Consider the following 18,340-nt stretch of genomic DNA (forward strand, 5'->3'; position numbering starts at 1 on the left):
CCAGTACCAAAATAAAGTCAAAACAGGTACAGGATTTAGACATAAAGGTGACACCATAGATAATTAATAGACCAAGAAATATTCTATCCGATCTATGGAAAGGGGATAAATTTATGACCAAACAAGAAATAAAGTACTTTATAAACTGCAAAAACAAATGATTTTGACTATATATTAAATTAAAAAGTTTTTACACTCATAAAATCAATGCTGTCAAAAGTAGAAGAGCAGAAAGCTGGGAAACAACCTCCATAACTAAGAGTTCTTATAAAGGTCTCATTTCTAAAATATATAGAGAACTGCATCAAATTTATAAGGTTTCAAGTCATTCCTCAAATGATAAATTGTCAAAGGATATGAATAGAAGTTTTCAGATGAAGAAATTAAAACTATATATAAAATCATATGAAAAAATACTCCAAACCATTATTGATTAGAGAAATGTAAATTAAAACAATAATGAAATATCACCTCACATCTATCAGATTGGTCAATATGAGAAAAAAGGGAAAATGATCAATGTTGGAGAGTTTGTGGGAGACATTGTGGGACATTGGATGCATTGCTGGTATGGTTATGAATGGATCCAAACTTCCTAGAGAGCAATATGGAACTATGCCCAAAGTGCAATAAAACTGTTCATACCCTTTGACCCAGAAATTCCAATTCTAGGCCTAGCCAGATAGGCCTATCCCATAAGAAATGGAATAAGTCCCATATGTTCCAAAATATTCATAGCAGCTCTTTTTGTAATGGCAAAGAATTAGAAACTGAGGGGATGCCCACCAATTGGGGAATGGTTAAAAATTATGGAACATGAATATTATGGAATATTATTGTTCCATAAGAGATCATAAATGGTCAGACTCTAGAGAAGCATGGAATGAGTTATGGGATCTGATGCTGAATGAAGGGAGCAGAACCAAGAGAATAATGTACATATCAACAACATTGTGAGATGAACAACCCTGATGGATGCTGTTCAGAGAGCTAGGACAACCATATTAGACCAACTATGGACAATGCTATTCCCATCCAGAGGAAGAAAAACAAAACAAAACAATCCTTCAGCATCTGAAACACTACATTCACTTTTTTTTAATGCTTTTTCCAAGGGGTTAAGTGACTTGCCCAAGGCCACTTAGCTAGGTAATTATTAAGTGTCTGAGGCTGGATCTGAACTCAGGTACTCCTGACTCCAGGGCCGGTGCACCACCTAGCTGCCCCTACATTTACTTTTTTTTAAAAAAAAATCTCATTTCTTTCTTTCCCTTAATCCTAATTTTTCATATTGAAAATGACTAATATGAAAACATGCTTAATACAAATGTATATGTACAATATTAACCTGTTTGCTGCTGAGGGTAGGGGGGGTAGGAAGGGAGGGTGGAAGGAAATTTTGTAATTTAAAAATTTACATGTGTATATGGATGAATGTTGAAAACCCTTTACAACATGTATTTAGAAAAAATAAAATATCAATTAAAATAACATTATATGGTAAATTATATATATATATATATAATTTGTATAGTGTGAATATATACCTATTCCTAATGCATATAATCTCTTAGTGTACCAAATATTTAATAACAAAAATAACCAGCATGTATATAGCACTGTAATACTAGCAAAACATTTTTACAATATTATCTCATTTTATTCTCACAACAATCCTGGGAGTTTCCTCTATTTCCCAAATGAGAAAAATAGAAACAGAAGGTCACTTAGGTCAAATTTGAACTCATGTCTTTTCGACTCTTAGGTCCAGAACTCTAACTACTGTATCACTTCACCTCTAAAATAATTAACATTACAAGCTGAAGAGAAAATGCTAATCTGCATTTGTAGAAGTTTCTTGATTAGGACTTATCTATATCAATAGAAATTCTCTCTCTCTTTGGGTCTGATTCCCAAAACAAACAAACTTTTCATAGTGGTGAGCTTATAGTAAACATGCAGTGATCATTTATTGAATGAATTTGAGAGAAACTCACTCCGTGGCCCTCTTCGGATGTCCATGCTTAGGAGATTTGGTTCTGATTCGTCTTGATGCTGCTCCTGTTGAAAGCCGAGATTAGCTGCTCCTTCCAACTGTTCCTCAAGGCCAGAATCCTGCAGCTGAGTAAGCATCAATGTAAGATTCCTGAAATACTTTCAAAATACCAATATTCCTATCTTTTTAGAAAATGAATCTCCACTGTTCTATTATCTATGTATATTTATTCATTTTCAGTTGTGTTTGACTCTTCATGACTCCAACTGGAATTTTCTTTGCCATTTTCTTCTCCAACTAATTTTACAGATGAGGAAACTGAGATAAACAGGGTAAAGTGACTAGCCAGGGTCATCTGGCTAGTAAGTGTCTGAGATCAGATTTAAACTTATAAAGATGAGTCTTCCTGACTGCAGACCTGGCACTCTATCCCAACATACCTAGCTGCCTTATTTTTATTACACTATACTGGCTTAAAAAAAAGAATTATAAGAGAGATGAGTTAAATAGTAATTATAATACAACATTCGATCAAGGTGGGTAATAGAATTATAGACTTAGAGTTGAAAAAGTCTTCAGGGAACATGTAGACCAATCCCTTTAGTTCACAGATGGAGATAAGGAAGTCCAGAGGTAAGATGCCTTGTCCCATGTCATTAGGATGAATAGTGACTTTGTTGAGATTTGAATTTGGGTCTTCCAAATCTGGTGGCTTTTCCCATTCTACCATGCTGTTACTTCTAGATACAATTTGTCATTGTAAATTGAACTAAGAGGTCCTTAGGATTCTGGTTTCTTGAGGTTCTCTCTAAATAAATATTTTAATTTGTTTCTACTTAAAAATACAAATAGATATCCCCACTTATGGGGGGGGGGGAGGGATGCATAAGAAAGCCAAAACAAAGCAAGAGTGCTCCCAGGTTCAAAAACAGAATTGGGATTCTCTCAAAGTACACAAGATCCTTCTCCTCAGCCCTGAATTACTAGGGAAACTACTCACTGCCTCCCTCTCTCTCCCATTCAGTTCTCGACATGTCTGCGCGGGAACTGAGCTAGAGTGGGTGGAGAAGGCAAGGAGATCTCCCCCAGTTCTTCCTTTCAGCCTCCATACCCTTTACTTCTGGGTTTGGAAAACTGCTCTCTGCTCTCTTATTTAGCTCCCCTTAGCCCCGAAGCTGCAGCTATCTCTAACCAGGATTCATTTTTACTCTGGCAGTGGCTCCTAAGGACTGGGGATCCCCTCTCCCCATCCTGCCTTCCCCCTCCCACTCTCCCACACCAAAGGATGCTTACACTAACCCAGAGCTGTTTGGGTTTGGAAATGGGGTGCCCTCTGCTCCTTTGTGTGGCTCCACATAACCCCCAAGCAGAGGCTATCTCTAGCCAGGATTCACTTTTACTCTGGCAGTGGACCCTAAGGACTGGAGATCCCCTCGCCCCATCCTGCTTCCATCTCCCACCCCCTTTCCCCTCTCCTATATTAAAGGATCCTCGCATTAACCCGGAACTGTTTGGCTATGGAAAAGGCTTGCCCTTAGAGGAGATGGAAATGCAAGGGGCTTTTCTCCCCCCAGGGGAGACCCTGTGAGCCAACCTCATCTGGAACAGTCCCTAAATTGCTTCACATGCTCCCTCCCCTGACCCATTAATTTCCCCCAGCCAGCTTGTCTCCCTCAGGCCTCATTTAATCTCATCCATGCCCAGGCTAACCCAGCCCCTAGGATGCCAGAGGCATCACGTGCTGCCCAACATGGCGTCCCCTACCTCCACCGGGAGCCTGGATTCTATACAGCTCACCCTGTTTCCCTTCTCTAGGACAAAAGAGTTGCTCTCTGTATGGGCCCTCTGTCGATCGTATCTTCTTTAAAGCTTTTTACCTTAAAATGAGGCTGTTCGCAGCCAGAGAGGATGCCCTCCTGGCATCTGGGGAGAGGGCAAGGCTTGCCAACTCGCGATCCTGGATGGGAGGACTTCGGTCCCAGCTGAATCCAACAAATCAGTTCAAAAAGAAGGGAAAACTCAATGCTTGCTATGAAAAACCGAGAGAGCACCATGGATTTGCAAACCTGCACTGCCATCTATAGACCATTTTGATTTGTGCCTGTCAGGTCAATCTAAGGATCCTCTATTCAAACTTTTGTACTTTCTCTCTTACAGAAGTAACTAATCTCCTAAATCAGGAAATGATACCCACAGGCCCTGTTGGGAGTAAAAATGACTGGGCTTCTAAACCAATGTCACATCTTCCAAGAATATTCCTTGTTCCCGTTGTTCCTGGGAAAGGAAGGGTCCAGGCAACCCAGAGCCACCACTGCTTCAAAGGAAATTATCCCTTCCATCCCTTTTCCCAGTCCAGGAAACCGAGGCAGCCCAAAAGGACTATGCACAAGATTCAGAAGTTTATAGAATCCATCTTAAGTAGCCACTCTAGAATGGAACGGGTTCTAAGGAAAAAGGCAGCTTCCAAGACATCTAAGATCTCTAGGGCCTAAACCTCTGAGTAGATCAAGAATAATTCCTTTTATTGCATATGCCATTAGCCTAGAACAGAGGATAGATTTTTTTTGTGTGTTTTAAAACTGGTAGATCCTGGAATCCTATAACAAGAACTGGAAGGAGGACAGGCAGTTCAGTCTCATCACTTTACATCTAAAGAAGCTGAAGTCCTAGGGGTGTGAAATGGCTCCCCTAAGGTCAAACATAGTAAATATCAAAGTTCTTTGACTCCAGAAGATGAGGTCTACCTTTCCCATTGCCTAGCACCTAAGTTGTCTGGCACAAAGTTGGGGCTTAATAAATGTTTATTGACCAATTGACTCACCAATTGAGTTTAAGCTAATCTGCCCCAGACACTTAATAACTGAGTGATCCTGGGCAAAATCATTCACACTCTCAACCCCAGTCTCCTCATCTGTAAAACAGTGTTTTAATTCAAGGGGGAAAAGAGGCTTTTCTCCTCAATACAGGTGAAGAACCGCTTCTCTAGGTCTCTTGGTTGCAGCATCCAATCAATTATATGTAATTGGATGGGCAGTCCACAGAGTTAATGCACTGCTACACATGGACAGACCTTGAAAGAGGACATTGAACTGACTCCAGGATTAAATCTGAGGAACCAAGCAAATCGAGTTGTATTGGACCCAGTATTTTAAAGCTTTTCCATGAAAAATTCCAACTTTTAAATATCAATATTTATCCAGAGAGCAGGGGCAATATGCCATAGTGGATAAAGTACTGGGTTTTTACTTATAAAGTTCTCAGTTCAAACCTAGCCTTTGACACTAATTGTGTAATGCTTTAAAAAGTCTTGAAGCTTCTGAATGTCTCAGGTAACTCCCTAAAACTTATCTTCAGTCAGATTGATTAGAGATGCAATAGCATATATGTCTAAGGGTCTGGTAGATAGCTAGGTATCTAGATTCATGGAGGGGTTTTTTCCAAGCTGATAAAACCACAGATCTCTTATACTATTCACATATTCTGGTAATTCAGTACAACTACAAATCATCCAATTAAATTGCCATAGAATCAAAATTGCAGACTACTCAAAGAGCAATGGAGAGCTATATACACTGTAGTATATTCCCAGTGAAGGTCACATGCATGAGATATATGCAAAAGATTTATGACCAGAAGGGAGATTTGGTTAGAAAACTAAGGGATAAAGGAAAAAGAACTCATGTACTGCCCTGGTACCTAGATGATGCTACAACATTATTAAAATTAAACATTAATTATGCATACCCTTTGATCTGGCAGTACTACTACTAAGTTTCTATCCTGAAGAAGTCATGAAAAGGGGTAAAAACCCCACATGTACAAAATATTTATAGCAGCTCTGTTCGTAGTGGCAAAGAACTGGAAATCGAGGGGATGCCTATCAATTGGGGAATGACTGAACAAATTGTGATATATGTATGTGATGGAACACTATTTTTCTATAAGAAATCATGGGGTATGGGACTTCTGAAAAGCCTGGAAAGAACTGCATGAATTGATGCTGCGTGAGATGAGCAGAACCAGAAGAACAATATACACCTTAACAACAACATGGGGTGATGATCAACCTTGATGTACTTGTTCACCCCATCAATGCAATAATCAGGAATAATTTTAGTGGATCTGTGATGGAGCATATCATCTGTATCCAGAGAAAGAACTGTGGAGTTTAAATGAAGACCAAAGATTATTATCTTCAATTTGCAAAAAAAAAGTCATCTTAAGTATTACATAATTTTGCTATCTAATCTTTTCTTTCTTCCTTAAGGATATGTTTTTTCCTCTCAACACATTCAGTTTTGATAAGTGAAGATTGTGGAAACAAACGTAAAGATTATATCAGATTGCCTTCTGTTGGGGAGGGGGAGGGAAAGGAGGGTGGGGCAAAAATTGTAACATTCAAAACCATGCAAAAAATGATTGGTAGAAAATACTATTATATATAATTGGAAAACAAGTAAAATATTTATAATTTTAAAAAGTTAAACAGAAAGACAAAAGTCAGAATAGTGATAACTCTACCTGTTTCCTTCTTCGTTTCTGAACTTTCAACTTTTTCTTCAGTTTTTCTGCCTCCTCATCTTCATTTTCAATAAATTCCTTTGTCCAAAAGATGAAAAAAGTTGAGGTGCAGCAAATTTATTTGCTTAAATTTAAAACAATTTAACAATTAAATAGCTAGAACTGTATTTTTAAATATTGAAAACAAAATCATAGCAAAGATGAAAAGGCTCAGACAGTCTACTTCATTCTGTAAGTCATTGAACACCATCATCAGCCTCATCACTGCCACCCCCACCACCATCAATGTCACCATCTTTATTGGTCTCAAGTGACTTGATATGAAGGACACTGAACTAGGAGTCAGAGACCTGTGGTCAGAGCCTGGTTCTGTCACTTCCTAGCTGAGTAATTTTTGGAGTTTATTCCCCTGAGCCTCAATCTCCTCATCTGTAAAATAGCCAACTTTGATTACATGATCTTTAAGACCTTTCTGTTTCAAATATTCTGTAATTCCATTTTTTATACTGTATATCCTTGTCCCCCCCCCCATCCTTGGTTCCCTCTGGTTCTCTCTCTCTCTCTCTCTCTCCTCTCTGTCTCTCCTCCATATCTATCAGAAATATTCATATATCAATCTATTATATCTATATGTAAATATAAACATTTCTGTTTATGAATAGATTCATTCATCACTTTATATCAGATCATAGGATCAAAGATCTATATCTCAGAGTTCATCTACTTCATCTTTTTCATTTTATAGATGAGGAAACTGAGGCATAGGGATTCATTTAATATCATGTATTATAAAATCCTTATGGATAGTAACTGACTTTTGCCTCTTTGTTTCCCCAACACTTTGCACAAGGCAGAGGCACTTAATAGATATTTATTGAATTATTATCAGATATACATATATATACACACATGTATATTTGTGTGCATATATATAGGTATTGTGTATGTATACACACATAAACACATATACATACACACATATCTATCTATCTATCTAAATTGGTTAAGTTTACAGGTGAGGTTTGATGCAAGGTCAATTAACTACAGTCAGTGGTCTTTCCACTCTACCATATTATACACTGTCATAGTTGGGTTCATGGAAATTTTATTCTAGAAGTTTTGCTAATTTCCTCACAATTTGCCTTTGATCCTACAATTGTTTTTTTTTTAGATTCCTCAAAGAATCATTGCTCGGATCCTTTTATTTAGGACAGATTCTGGGTAAACATCCTGGTTAGTAGGAAAAACTGGTAGTTCTGGAAGAGTTAATAATAAGAACCCACTTCATAGTCATAAAGCATTTTAAATTCTTCATCTCATTTGATCCTTATTACAATTCTATAAGACATATCCTAGGAGTTGCTTTAAAGTGAAATAAGAAATCTTTCTGGGAGTGAGCAGGGAAATTGCCTTGATTCCATTGACAGAAAAAGAGGAGTATTATGGGATAGCAGTAAACTTGTCAGAGAATATATTTGTCCTGTAGAGAATAGAAGAATTGAAGCGGGATGAATGTTTTGCAGTCAACTTGGGGTAGGGAAAGAAGAGGAGGAGGTGAAGGAGAATCTTTTCTACAGAACCACAGAATATGAGAATTTGAATGAGCCTTAGGATTCTCCATATTTTTACACATAAGGAAACTTAGATCTAGAGAAGGGAACTGCCTTGCCCAAGGTCATGTAATAAGTACAATTTCTGTTTTCCAGTTTTTCAAATAATGAAGAGAAATAAACTTTCTTAAATTCCAGGTTGAGTTTAATCTTCTTGAGGACAGGGACTTCTTTTTAAATTTAAAAAAAAAATGGGAATAGTCTACCTCCTTGTAAAATCTTAAATCACTTTAGAATTGAGAATTATTTTCTCTTTTCCCAAATGCTCAGTAGAGTCCAGGGGTATGCTGGGGCCAGGTGGAACAGGTGTGAGGATTGTTAAATTTTATTAAATCAGGGCTTGATTTCATGTTTTCCTGGGTTTTTTTAGACTTAAGGAAGTGATGGAGAAAATGTAAATAAAACAGATTAAACTTAAAAGTAGACCATATTCCTCCAAGAGCAAGTTGTTAAACATTTACCAGCAATAATCCTGAATAGAGTACACTCTGTACACGGTAGATTCACCAGAAATAGATGCTCATTACTGTGATTTCTTCAATCACACAGAACCCTAAAAATCATAGAAGCATCTACTTACCTCTGAGATTATTTTCAGTTTTTCTTCTTTTTGACTCATTCTGGAACCCTGACCATTAAAGTAAAAGCAAAAAATCAGGCATCATGTATAGTAGTTGTTTAGGAAACTTGACTTGTATATGCCTTAGTGAAACATTATTAAAAATATTATAATCAAAGGGCTAAATCATCTTCTGTTCCAGTAGAACCCCAACTAAGCAGCAGTTTAGGAATTATTAAATTTCCTTACTTAAATAGAAAATTAATTCTATACTCTCCCTTGATAAATGGCGGCAATTTGTCTAGCTCCTCTAACTTATAATGCTCTTCCTTCTTCTCTACTCATTCTGCTATTCTAATACAGGCTCATCTACCTAACAATTATAGTGTCATCCTAAAATGTTTTCCTTACATTTTTCTTCCTCTTTCCTTTCCAATCTTTCCTTCATATTTCTGCTAGATTAATCTTTCTTAGGCACAGATATATGATCATAGAATTCTGTTGAAAAACTTTTGGTGGCCTCTTACTGCTCCAGGATAATATAGAAACTTCTTAGCCTGGTGGTACAAGACCCAGTCCCCCAAATCTCACTATAATCTCCTTTCACTTCACTAAGCTTATGTTTTAACCAAATAAGAAAATTAGTTGGTCCCTAAACTCAATATGCTTTTGTAAAATTCCAATCAACAAACATATTAAGTATCTACCATGGGTAAGACATTATATAAGGTGCTAGGGTTACAAAGACCCCTTCTCCTCAAAAGAATCATCTTTTCCTCTCAAGAAGAAAAGAGGCAGGGGTGGCTAGGTGGCACGGTGGATAGAGAACCTGCCCTGGTGTCAGGAGTACCTGAGTTCAAATTGGACCTCAGACACATAATAATTACTGAGCTGTGTAGCCTTGGGCAAGTCACTTAACCCCATTGCCTTGCAAAAACCTTAAAAAAAAAGCACAAAGTACATAAATACACAAGTAAATACAAAACAATTTGGGAGTGAACACTAAAAAACTAAGGCAATCAGAAAGGACTTCTCAAGTTGATCCTTGAAGGAAGCTAAAGATTCTAAACATCACTGAGAAACCAATATATACAGTGATTACAATAATATAATCAGACATAAAAGTAGAAGGCAGTTTTGCTAATTGTAATGACTAATCTTGGTTCCAAAGGACAGAGAATAAAATATACTTCATTCCTTTTGGTAGATAACTAAGGATTTAGAATGCTGTCTATACTGCTAAATGTAGTTATTGTGTTGATTGGTTTTGCTAACATTTTTTCCCTATATAATAGGGGACAGTTCAATGGGAGAAAGGAGATAATCAGGAAAGAATATAATGTACAAGCAAGAGGCATCAATAAAAGTTGGTAAAAGAAAAGAAGGGAGAACTAAAGAAGAGGACAGGAATGAGATAAAAAAAATAGTAAAGGGAACTGATAATGATGATATTTTGTCCATTGTTTTTTTTTTATTTTTTTTTTTAGGTTTTTGCAAGGCAAATGGGGTTAAGTGGCTTGCCCAAGGCCACACAGCTAGGTAATTATTAAGTGTCTGAGACAGTACTTTATCCACTACACCACCTAGCCACCCCTTGTCCTTTGTTCTTAAAGAAGATCATGACATCTGGAAGGTGCTGCCATAATATGCATGTGAACTGGATTTGAGTGCTCAGTCACCAGCCTCACTTTCTCCTCCAGAGCCATTTGGGTTCAGTGGCCAGATATGAATCAGGGCAACTGGAGATGGCCCTGGATGGGAGGAAATCAGGTTGAAGTGAATTGCCCAAGGTCACACAACTAATAAATGTCAAGTATCTGAGGCCAAATTTGAACTCAGGTCCCCCAGACTTCAGGGCTTGTGCTCTATACATTGCACCATCTAGAATATTATGCAATATGGTAGAGTGCTTTCCCCAAATGCCTTAAGTGCTAGCCAATAACTCCCACTCAGTCAATCACTCCTCTAATTCATCTCAGCTGTGAAAAGCTGTACTCTCTTGTTTCTTTTATTCAAAGGAAATTTAATTCTAAAATAGTCAATTCTTGATTATATGTTCCCAGGACACCCCTGGCACTTGATATAGTTTGCATCCTTCTTGCCAAATTTCCAGTACTGAGAGACCCTTGTACCCAGTTAGTCCTTCCTTTTTTTCTCCCTCTCATGTCCTATAGCCTCCTTTTATCTTTATATTCACCATACATTCGATTTTCTAATGGCTTTAGATGGGTCTTGGCTCAGATACCCTAATTAATTCGGACAAAGAATATTCTTGTCCTGTAAGGAGTTGATAAAATCTTTAAGTTCTTTTCCAGTGCCTCAGATTGGAAAAGCATCTGGAAAATCTTGGAAATCAATGTTAGAAGGAAGACTTGATAACTCTAATAAATGCAATGTCTAACCATGGTTCCAAAAGACTAATCACTTCCTAACAGAGCTGATGGGCTTAAGATGAAAAATAAGATATTTTTTTGATATAGCCAATGTGGGAATTTGTTTTACTGGACTATGCATATTTATTGCAAAGGTTTTATTTTTCTTCCCATTCCCACCCCCAATTTGGAGGGGGGAGCAGAAAAACAAGGAGGGAAAATAAAACCATAAAAACTTTTTAGGGGAAGATGGGGAAATGAAATCAAGTTTTATACTGAAACCTGTCTCACAATTCTTTTTTATATATATGTATAATTTCATATTTAATATTTCAGAGAGAAAATTAAAGCTGTAGTAAATTTTTTTTCATAGAATCATTATTCATATCTCACTGAACAATGACAATCCAGATTTCCTGGTATACCCTGGGAAATGTCAACTCATTTTTCTCCCTTCACTCCTTCCAGAGCTATCCATTTCTTATTGATCCCTGATGATTCCCCCCAAACTATTTTAGGGGTGCCATAGGCACAAAAAAGATAACAAATGCCCACTGAATTTATGTATCATTTGAAAAATATTTCTGTCACTTCATAGAATTTAATAGCTGTGAGTGGAAATAGTGCTAAAGAAAAAGTTTAGCACCTAGTTCATATATGGAATATATAATTTTCTATTAACTTTAATATAAAATAATTAGGAGATACAACATAGCATAGTGAATAAAGACCTGGTTTATAGCCAGAAAGATGGATTCAAATCCAACCTTTGATACTAGTTTATCCTTGGGCAAATCACAACCTCTCAGTTTCCCAAATAACATTTGAAGACTATAAATTACAGAGAAGATGCATACTGTCTTCTGCCTTTGGGAGTTGTCATAATGGAAGTTCCATATATTAATGAAATCATAGGACTTGGCCCTCCAAAATAATATTTAGATAACATAAATATTTCAAAATCTCAAAGAGGGGCGGCTAGGTGGCGCAGTGGATAGAGCACTGGCCTCCTAGTCAGGAGTACCTGGGTTCAAATCTGACCTCAGACAATAAATACCTAGCCTTGTGGCCTTTGGCAAGCTACTTAACCCCACTGCCTTGAGAAAAATCTAAAAAAAAAACTTCAAAGAGATCTATAATTCCATTACTGTGAGCATTTGTTTTCTCTCCAGATTAGGAGCTGATATTTGGGAACTGATACAGTTTCAAAATTCATCATCCATCAACAACATAGTGATGAACTTTTGCCAACTTGGCTAGCCTGGTGAAATATGCATTCTATCCCTGGGACCCTGTGTTCTAAAGCTCAAATCTGATCTTAAATCATTCTCCTGCTTGAGAACCTTCAATAACTCCCTATTGCCTCTCAAACAAGTTCTCTGCACACAAAGTTCCATCTTCTGTCTCTGTGCTCATTGTTTGGTTGCCCTCTCTACTCTTCTCTGCTTTTTGGAGTCCCCAGCTCTTTTACTGACTCAGTTCATGTGTCATTTTATCTGGAGCACCTTTCTTGATGCCCTTAATTGTGACTGCTCTCTTCCTCCTCAAATTGTCATTATTCTATGACTTACATCCTCTATCTATCCCCTGGTGAGAGGAAACTTTTTGATGGACAGAAGATGCATCCTCCTTGTAGTCAGGAAGCTCTACTTCAAGTTTTGTCTTTGATACCCCTTAACTATGTAACCCTGGACAAATAACTTCTCAGGCCTCTGGTCAGTTTTCTGACTATAAACTGGAGAACAGGTGCTTTAATAGAGAGAATTCCTTAAGAAGATTTTCCTGTACCAAGGAAATCACAGTTCTTGACCTTCCCCCTTACCTCCCAGTAGAATATATCCTCTTTTTAGGGGTACCATTTTAAAAAGTAGCTCATAAATAGTTCTTCATTAAATACTAGTTTGGATCAGAAATATTCTGCCTCAGACTCTCCTGAACTACCTTTTGACAACCTGATGCCATCTCCAACCCATGAAAAATCATTGGAGGACTATATTAAAGGTATAACACAATGATATTTAATAAAAATAATAATTTTGCTATAATAGAATAGAACAGTCATATACTCATACATGTGTAGTAGAATGACTAGAGAGCTGGCCTTGAAGCCGAGAAGACTTGGGTTCAAGTCCTAATTCTGGTAAATGTTGACTGAGTGACACAGAGCAAATGACTTGATCTCTCAGGGCTCTGGGCAAGGCTCTGAGACTTTTTGTAAAAAAAAAGACTTTACCATTGCATTGGTAGAGGGTATTTCCTCGTCTAGAAGTTCCCTATAGCAATGATATGGCTTGTTCAGTCCCTATAGACTGAAAATAGTCATTTTATATGTAATGCATGCACACATATCTATGTATATAAATACATAAGCACGGATAAAGTACATATATCTGTACATATTATACACATATGCAAAGAGATGTATATGTAGTATACTATGAATCAAAGTGATGCATATGCAGTATACTATGTATATAGAGAAAGTCATTTTTTTAGGTTTTTGCAAGGCAATGGGGTTAAGTGACTTGTCCAAGGCCACACAGCTAGGTAATTATTAAGAGTCTGAGGCTGGATTTGAGCTCAGGTCATCCTGACTCCAGGGCTGGTGCTCTATCCACTGCGCCACTTAGCCGCCCCTTATACTATGTCTATAAAGGGATGTATATGTAGTATACTATGTATACAAAGTGATATATATATGTAACATACTATATACAAAGTGGTGTATATGCAGTGTACTATGCATATAAAGAGTTGTATATATAGCATACTATGTATACAGAGATGTATATGTAGTATACTATGTATACAAAGTGATGTATATATAGCATACTATGTATACAAAGTGATGTATATGTAGCATACTATATACAGTGATGTATATGCATTATTATGTATATAAAATGTTGCATATGTAGTATACTATGTATACAAAGTGATGTATATAATATACTATGTATATAAAGTGTTGTATATGTAGCATACTATATACAAAGTGATGTATATGCAGTATATTATGTATATAAAGTGTTGTATATGTAGCATACTATGTATACAAAGTGATGCATATACTATACTATACTACGTATATAAAGTGTTGTTTATGTAGTATACTATATACAGAGTGATGTATATATGTAGCATACTATATACAGAGTGATGTATATATGTAGCATACTATGTATACAAAGTGATGCATATACTATACTATACTACGTATATAAAGTGTTGTTTATGTAGTATACTATATACAGAGTGATGTATATATGTAGCATACTATGTATACAAAGTGATGTATATATATATTATCTATATAATGTATTGTATATGTAGTATACTAGGTATACAAAGTGATATATGTAATATACTATGTATTCAAAATGATATATAGTATGTTATGTATATACTATATGACATTTACTATTTTAGCTGAAGCACACACATGTATAAGTACACATGTATTATACACAATATACATAAACACACAAAATATACACTATATCCATATACACACCAATACACATACATGTATACAGATAAAACACATGTTCATATCACCTTTCCTACAGAGGAAAACAGTCGTTTAAGACTACATCTAATATGTTGTCCTTGTGTCCTTTCAAAATAACAAGAGGAACCTTTTGCATGATGGTCCGAAGGCTCCTTGCTCTAATTATCGCTAAGAAAAATGAAACTACAAGTACTGGGAGCTTATTGTTATTATCCTACCCAACATCCCTCCTCCCTAAGTGAAGGTAAAAAGGCCCAAGGCTATCCAATGTACAAAATATTCCTAGCGAGCTTCAAACACCAACTAAGCTGAATAGCTGGTGAGGGAGCCCAGAAGTAGGCCTTGCAATCAGCACCGAGGCAGTTGGGGTAAGCTGCCTGCATTGCTTACTTACAAATCATTGACCAGATTTGAGCTGAGCCCAAATCGGCCAGAATCACAGGCCTTGGACTCGTGCCTCCCTCTTTTCAGAAGCAAAAACTACCAGAAACATAAGCCAGGGCATGTAACATTCATGGAACCCACACCCTGTTATCCTCAGCTAGACTGGATTCTGGCTCTTTGCGCTGCAAATCTGAGAGTGTCCCCGGGGCTCATGGTCCTGCCTAGGTTTGGAAATGTTTTCTTTACCTGAGAGAACTTTACTCAAAGCCTGGGGAAGGTTCACTTCGCTTAGGCCTAGAGACAAGAGAGCAGTGTGCGGTCTTGGGGCGAATCTTCTAACGGACAAGGCTGGAGGCAGCACTGGCTTTGCTGAGGCTTCACTTCCCAACTTGTAAGTAGCTGCTCACATAACAAAAACTGCCAGCCTAGCAACGCCTGTTGCTAAGGGAGGTAACATAGATTTTTTTTTTAAAGGGACAGCTTCCAAGGAAGCCTTTTATGGCAGGCAAGGGAAAAAAATACCCCAACATTGGGGAAGGAGAGGAGCTGATCCAACTGGAAGAGAAAAGAGACCAAACTCAGACAGGAGACGGAGGGAGGGACACAGCGCAGCCAAGATTCAGATCTTCCCCCTTTGCTTTCAAATATACAATGTCATAAGAGTTTATTCTAGAAAAAATTATAGTGCAGTTCAGACAGACTTAGGAGTTTGGGGATCTGGAATGTTGGTCCAGTGAGGTGTCTGTTTTGTGACATCAAGGTCTTTATTTAGAATTTTTCTGAAGCCAATTTTTACTTTTCCTCCTGGGCTGACTTTCTCTATTACCTAGTTTCTGATTTACCCTCCAAGGCGGTACTAAGAAAGGTGAATATTTAGAATGTATCTCCCTTATGTTAGATACCATCATTTCCTCAGCTCTCACTGGTGTGGGTAGTCAATAGTGCAGATTGCAATGTGTCATCCTCTGTAGCTATTATCCATGTTCTTCCCCAAATCCTCTGATGAGAATCTGCTCACATTCTGGGACCTTCTTCTTCATATGGATTGGATACCAGTAAAACATATAGGTTTTTCTATTATTTAATCTGAGGTCTATCTGCTTTTCTAGTTATACATCTCTTTGATGACAGAAAGGTGAACTGACCATACCTAAACCCACAATACAGTACATACAAAACACATACATGCTTACACACATTTGCATATACAACAACGCACCCACAAATACATGCATGTGGGGTTACACACATGTATGTGTACACACACAAATACACATAGATATACACATATACATTTATAGGTGCTATTCAAAATGGGGGGGAGCATGGTCACATAGTAAGTGAATAGTAGAACCACAAGTCTGATGCTCATTGTGCATTGGATAAATGATTATCAGTTGTTTATAGGAATATGAAGTATCTAGAAAAAGAAATCTTGGACTTTGAATTCTAGCCTACTTAAAGCAATCAGAGATAAGATCTAAAAAGTAGTTCTAAAATTGCTTCACAACTGGTATTAACTGAGTTGTTAATCTATTGTGTGACTTGACAGATTGTGACATGTCTCATTCTAAACCACTTCAATAGCTAAAGCTGATTGATAGCAATATAATTCAGTTATCTTGGGGGGGGGAATAGTTTTAAGAGGTTTGATCTTCCTTCTCTTCTTTCTTTCCACAATCATTTATTAGAGATCAGTCTTTTTTCAATGGACCTATATTCTGACTCACTTCCATCCCATGAGAAACTGAGCTCATCCATGCTCTGAGAGGTGAGCTTATTTTCTTATTTTGCTTAGGTCCAGGTCTGTAAATCCACATTAAGTCCAAATTTGATACCCCTTTTCAGCATGGTCTTATATGTTGTCTATTCCCGTTAGAATGTAATCTCTTCAAGGATAGGGACTGTATTGTTTCCTTGTATTTGTAGTCCCTGTACTTTAGCACAGGTATAATAAATTCTCTGTCTCATTTAACTGCCTATTTTCTGTATTTATCTATCCATTTATCTAATACTGTGCTAGATGTGTCCTATTCTTAACTGTCTGTCTCTGTCTGTCTGTCTGTCTGTCTATCCAATCTGTCTATGTCTATAATTACACTGTTAGGCATTCCCTCTTTTCAAAGAGTCTATAATAGAATACATTGCAACATTTATCCTCTACATAATAACTTTTCAGGATCATGAGTTGTTCTATTATTTTAATTGCTCTGTTCTAACTGTTGTTACATACTATCTGAGCACACAGGATATACTAGGTGCTTTTCAAAATATGCAAATGAATGTAGATCTAGTTGTCAAGTTATATGACTGCCCACTATAGAAAGTCATGAGGCTAAGGGACTTCCTTGTGGTCTCATAGAGAGTTTGAATATGGAATTTTATCCAGAATCCACCACTCATAGTGCAGTGGTCCAAGACCATATTATCCCTAAAGGAAGCTTCCAGATCCCAGTGACCCATACTATCTGAAAGTGAAAAGATGGAATACCATAGGTATTTCCATATTTTGACCTACATTTCCAAATGGAGAGCACTCCTTCCACTTTTACTGTTTGTAACCTATCAAATAGATTTTGTACATTTTCTTATCCATGCTCCTTCTTTCTTTTTTTGTGCCTGCATTTTTGCTCTTGAGATTAGTAAGAACTGTTATATCTTTTTCTGAAAGATTCATATGCAGGATTATTTTTTTCTGGCTACTTAGGGGGAAGTTGTGATATGGTAGAAAAAAAACAATGAATTTGGAATTATAAGACCTGGGGGTTCAGTCCTAGTTCTGACAATTATTAGTTCTGTAAACCAGAAAATGGTTTTCTCTTGTGTAAGAATGTAATTTATTCAAAGGGAATAGAACAAGTCAGAGGAGGTAGTAAATAGGAATGAATATTTCTTATTGAAAGAAATCTGAGAACTGGGGGGGGACATGGTGGAGAGGATATGTGTGACTATTAGTGAAGAAAAAAGCAAAAGTGATAGTCATTACACTATAATAGGAAACATCTGAACAGAAAAAGGATATAGGTGATAGATAAATGAAGGATTTGGAAAATATGTCACAAGCCCAGCATACAGACATGATAAAATTAATACTTATAAGGATCTACTTGAATTCTCTCTGCCAAAATAGCAAGGCAGTTAATGATTTGTTGAGTTACCTTAATGCTAATTTTATTTTCCATAAGGAGCAGGAATCAATGAGAGTGATCAATCAGAATGAATTGGTTTCTGGAGTGGAAATGAGAGAAACTTTGGGGGCAAAGATTTTGAGACAAAGGAAAGGAAAACTAGGCATAATATCTTTTTATCTTAGATTTTAGGAGGACTTTTTCAAAGGAGAGGTCAGGTGGGTTGCCATAAGTAAAAATTCTGGAGGAGAAGATAAAT

General features: G+C 37.0%; 1 protein-coding gene across 4 annotated transcripts in view; it reads right to left on the reverse strand.

Annotated features, from left to right (window-relative positions):
* Positions 1-15,349, reverse strand: part of CC2D2A (coiled-coil and C2 domain containing 2A) — a 144,845-nt gene extending 129,496 nt beyond the window's left edge. For 2 of the 4 annotated variants that reach the window (XM_074229761.1, XM_074229760.1), the window contains exons 1-2: positions 3,874-6,506; positions 1,998-2,121 (exon numbers count right to left, since the gene is read on the reverse strand). In XM_074229761.1, coding sequence (XP_074085862.1) covers positions 1,998-2,121; positions 3,874-4,074 — 325 coding nt within the window. In that variant the 5' untranslated portion in view covers positions 4,075-6,506. The other 2 variants (XM_074229762.1, XM_074229763.1) reach the window with 2 other exon arrangements.
* Positions 15,350-18,340: the final 2,991 nt, after the last annotated feature.

Source organism: Macrotis lagotis, chromosome 3, assembly GCF_037893015.1.
Source record: "Macrotis lagotis isolate mMagLag1 chromosome 3, bilby.v1.9.chrom.fasta, whole genome shotgun sequence".
Classification (NCBI taxonomy): Eukaryota; Metazoa; Chordata; class Mammalia; order Peramelemorphia; family Peramelidae; genus Macrotis; species Macrotis lagotis.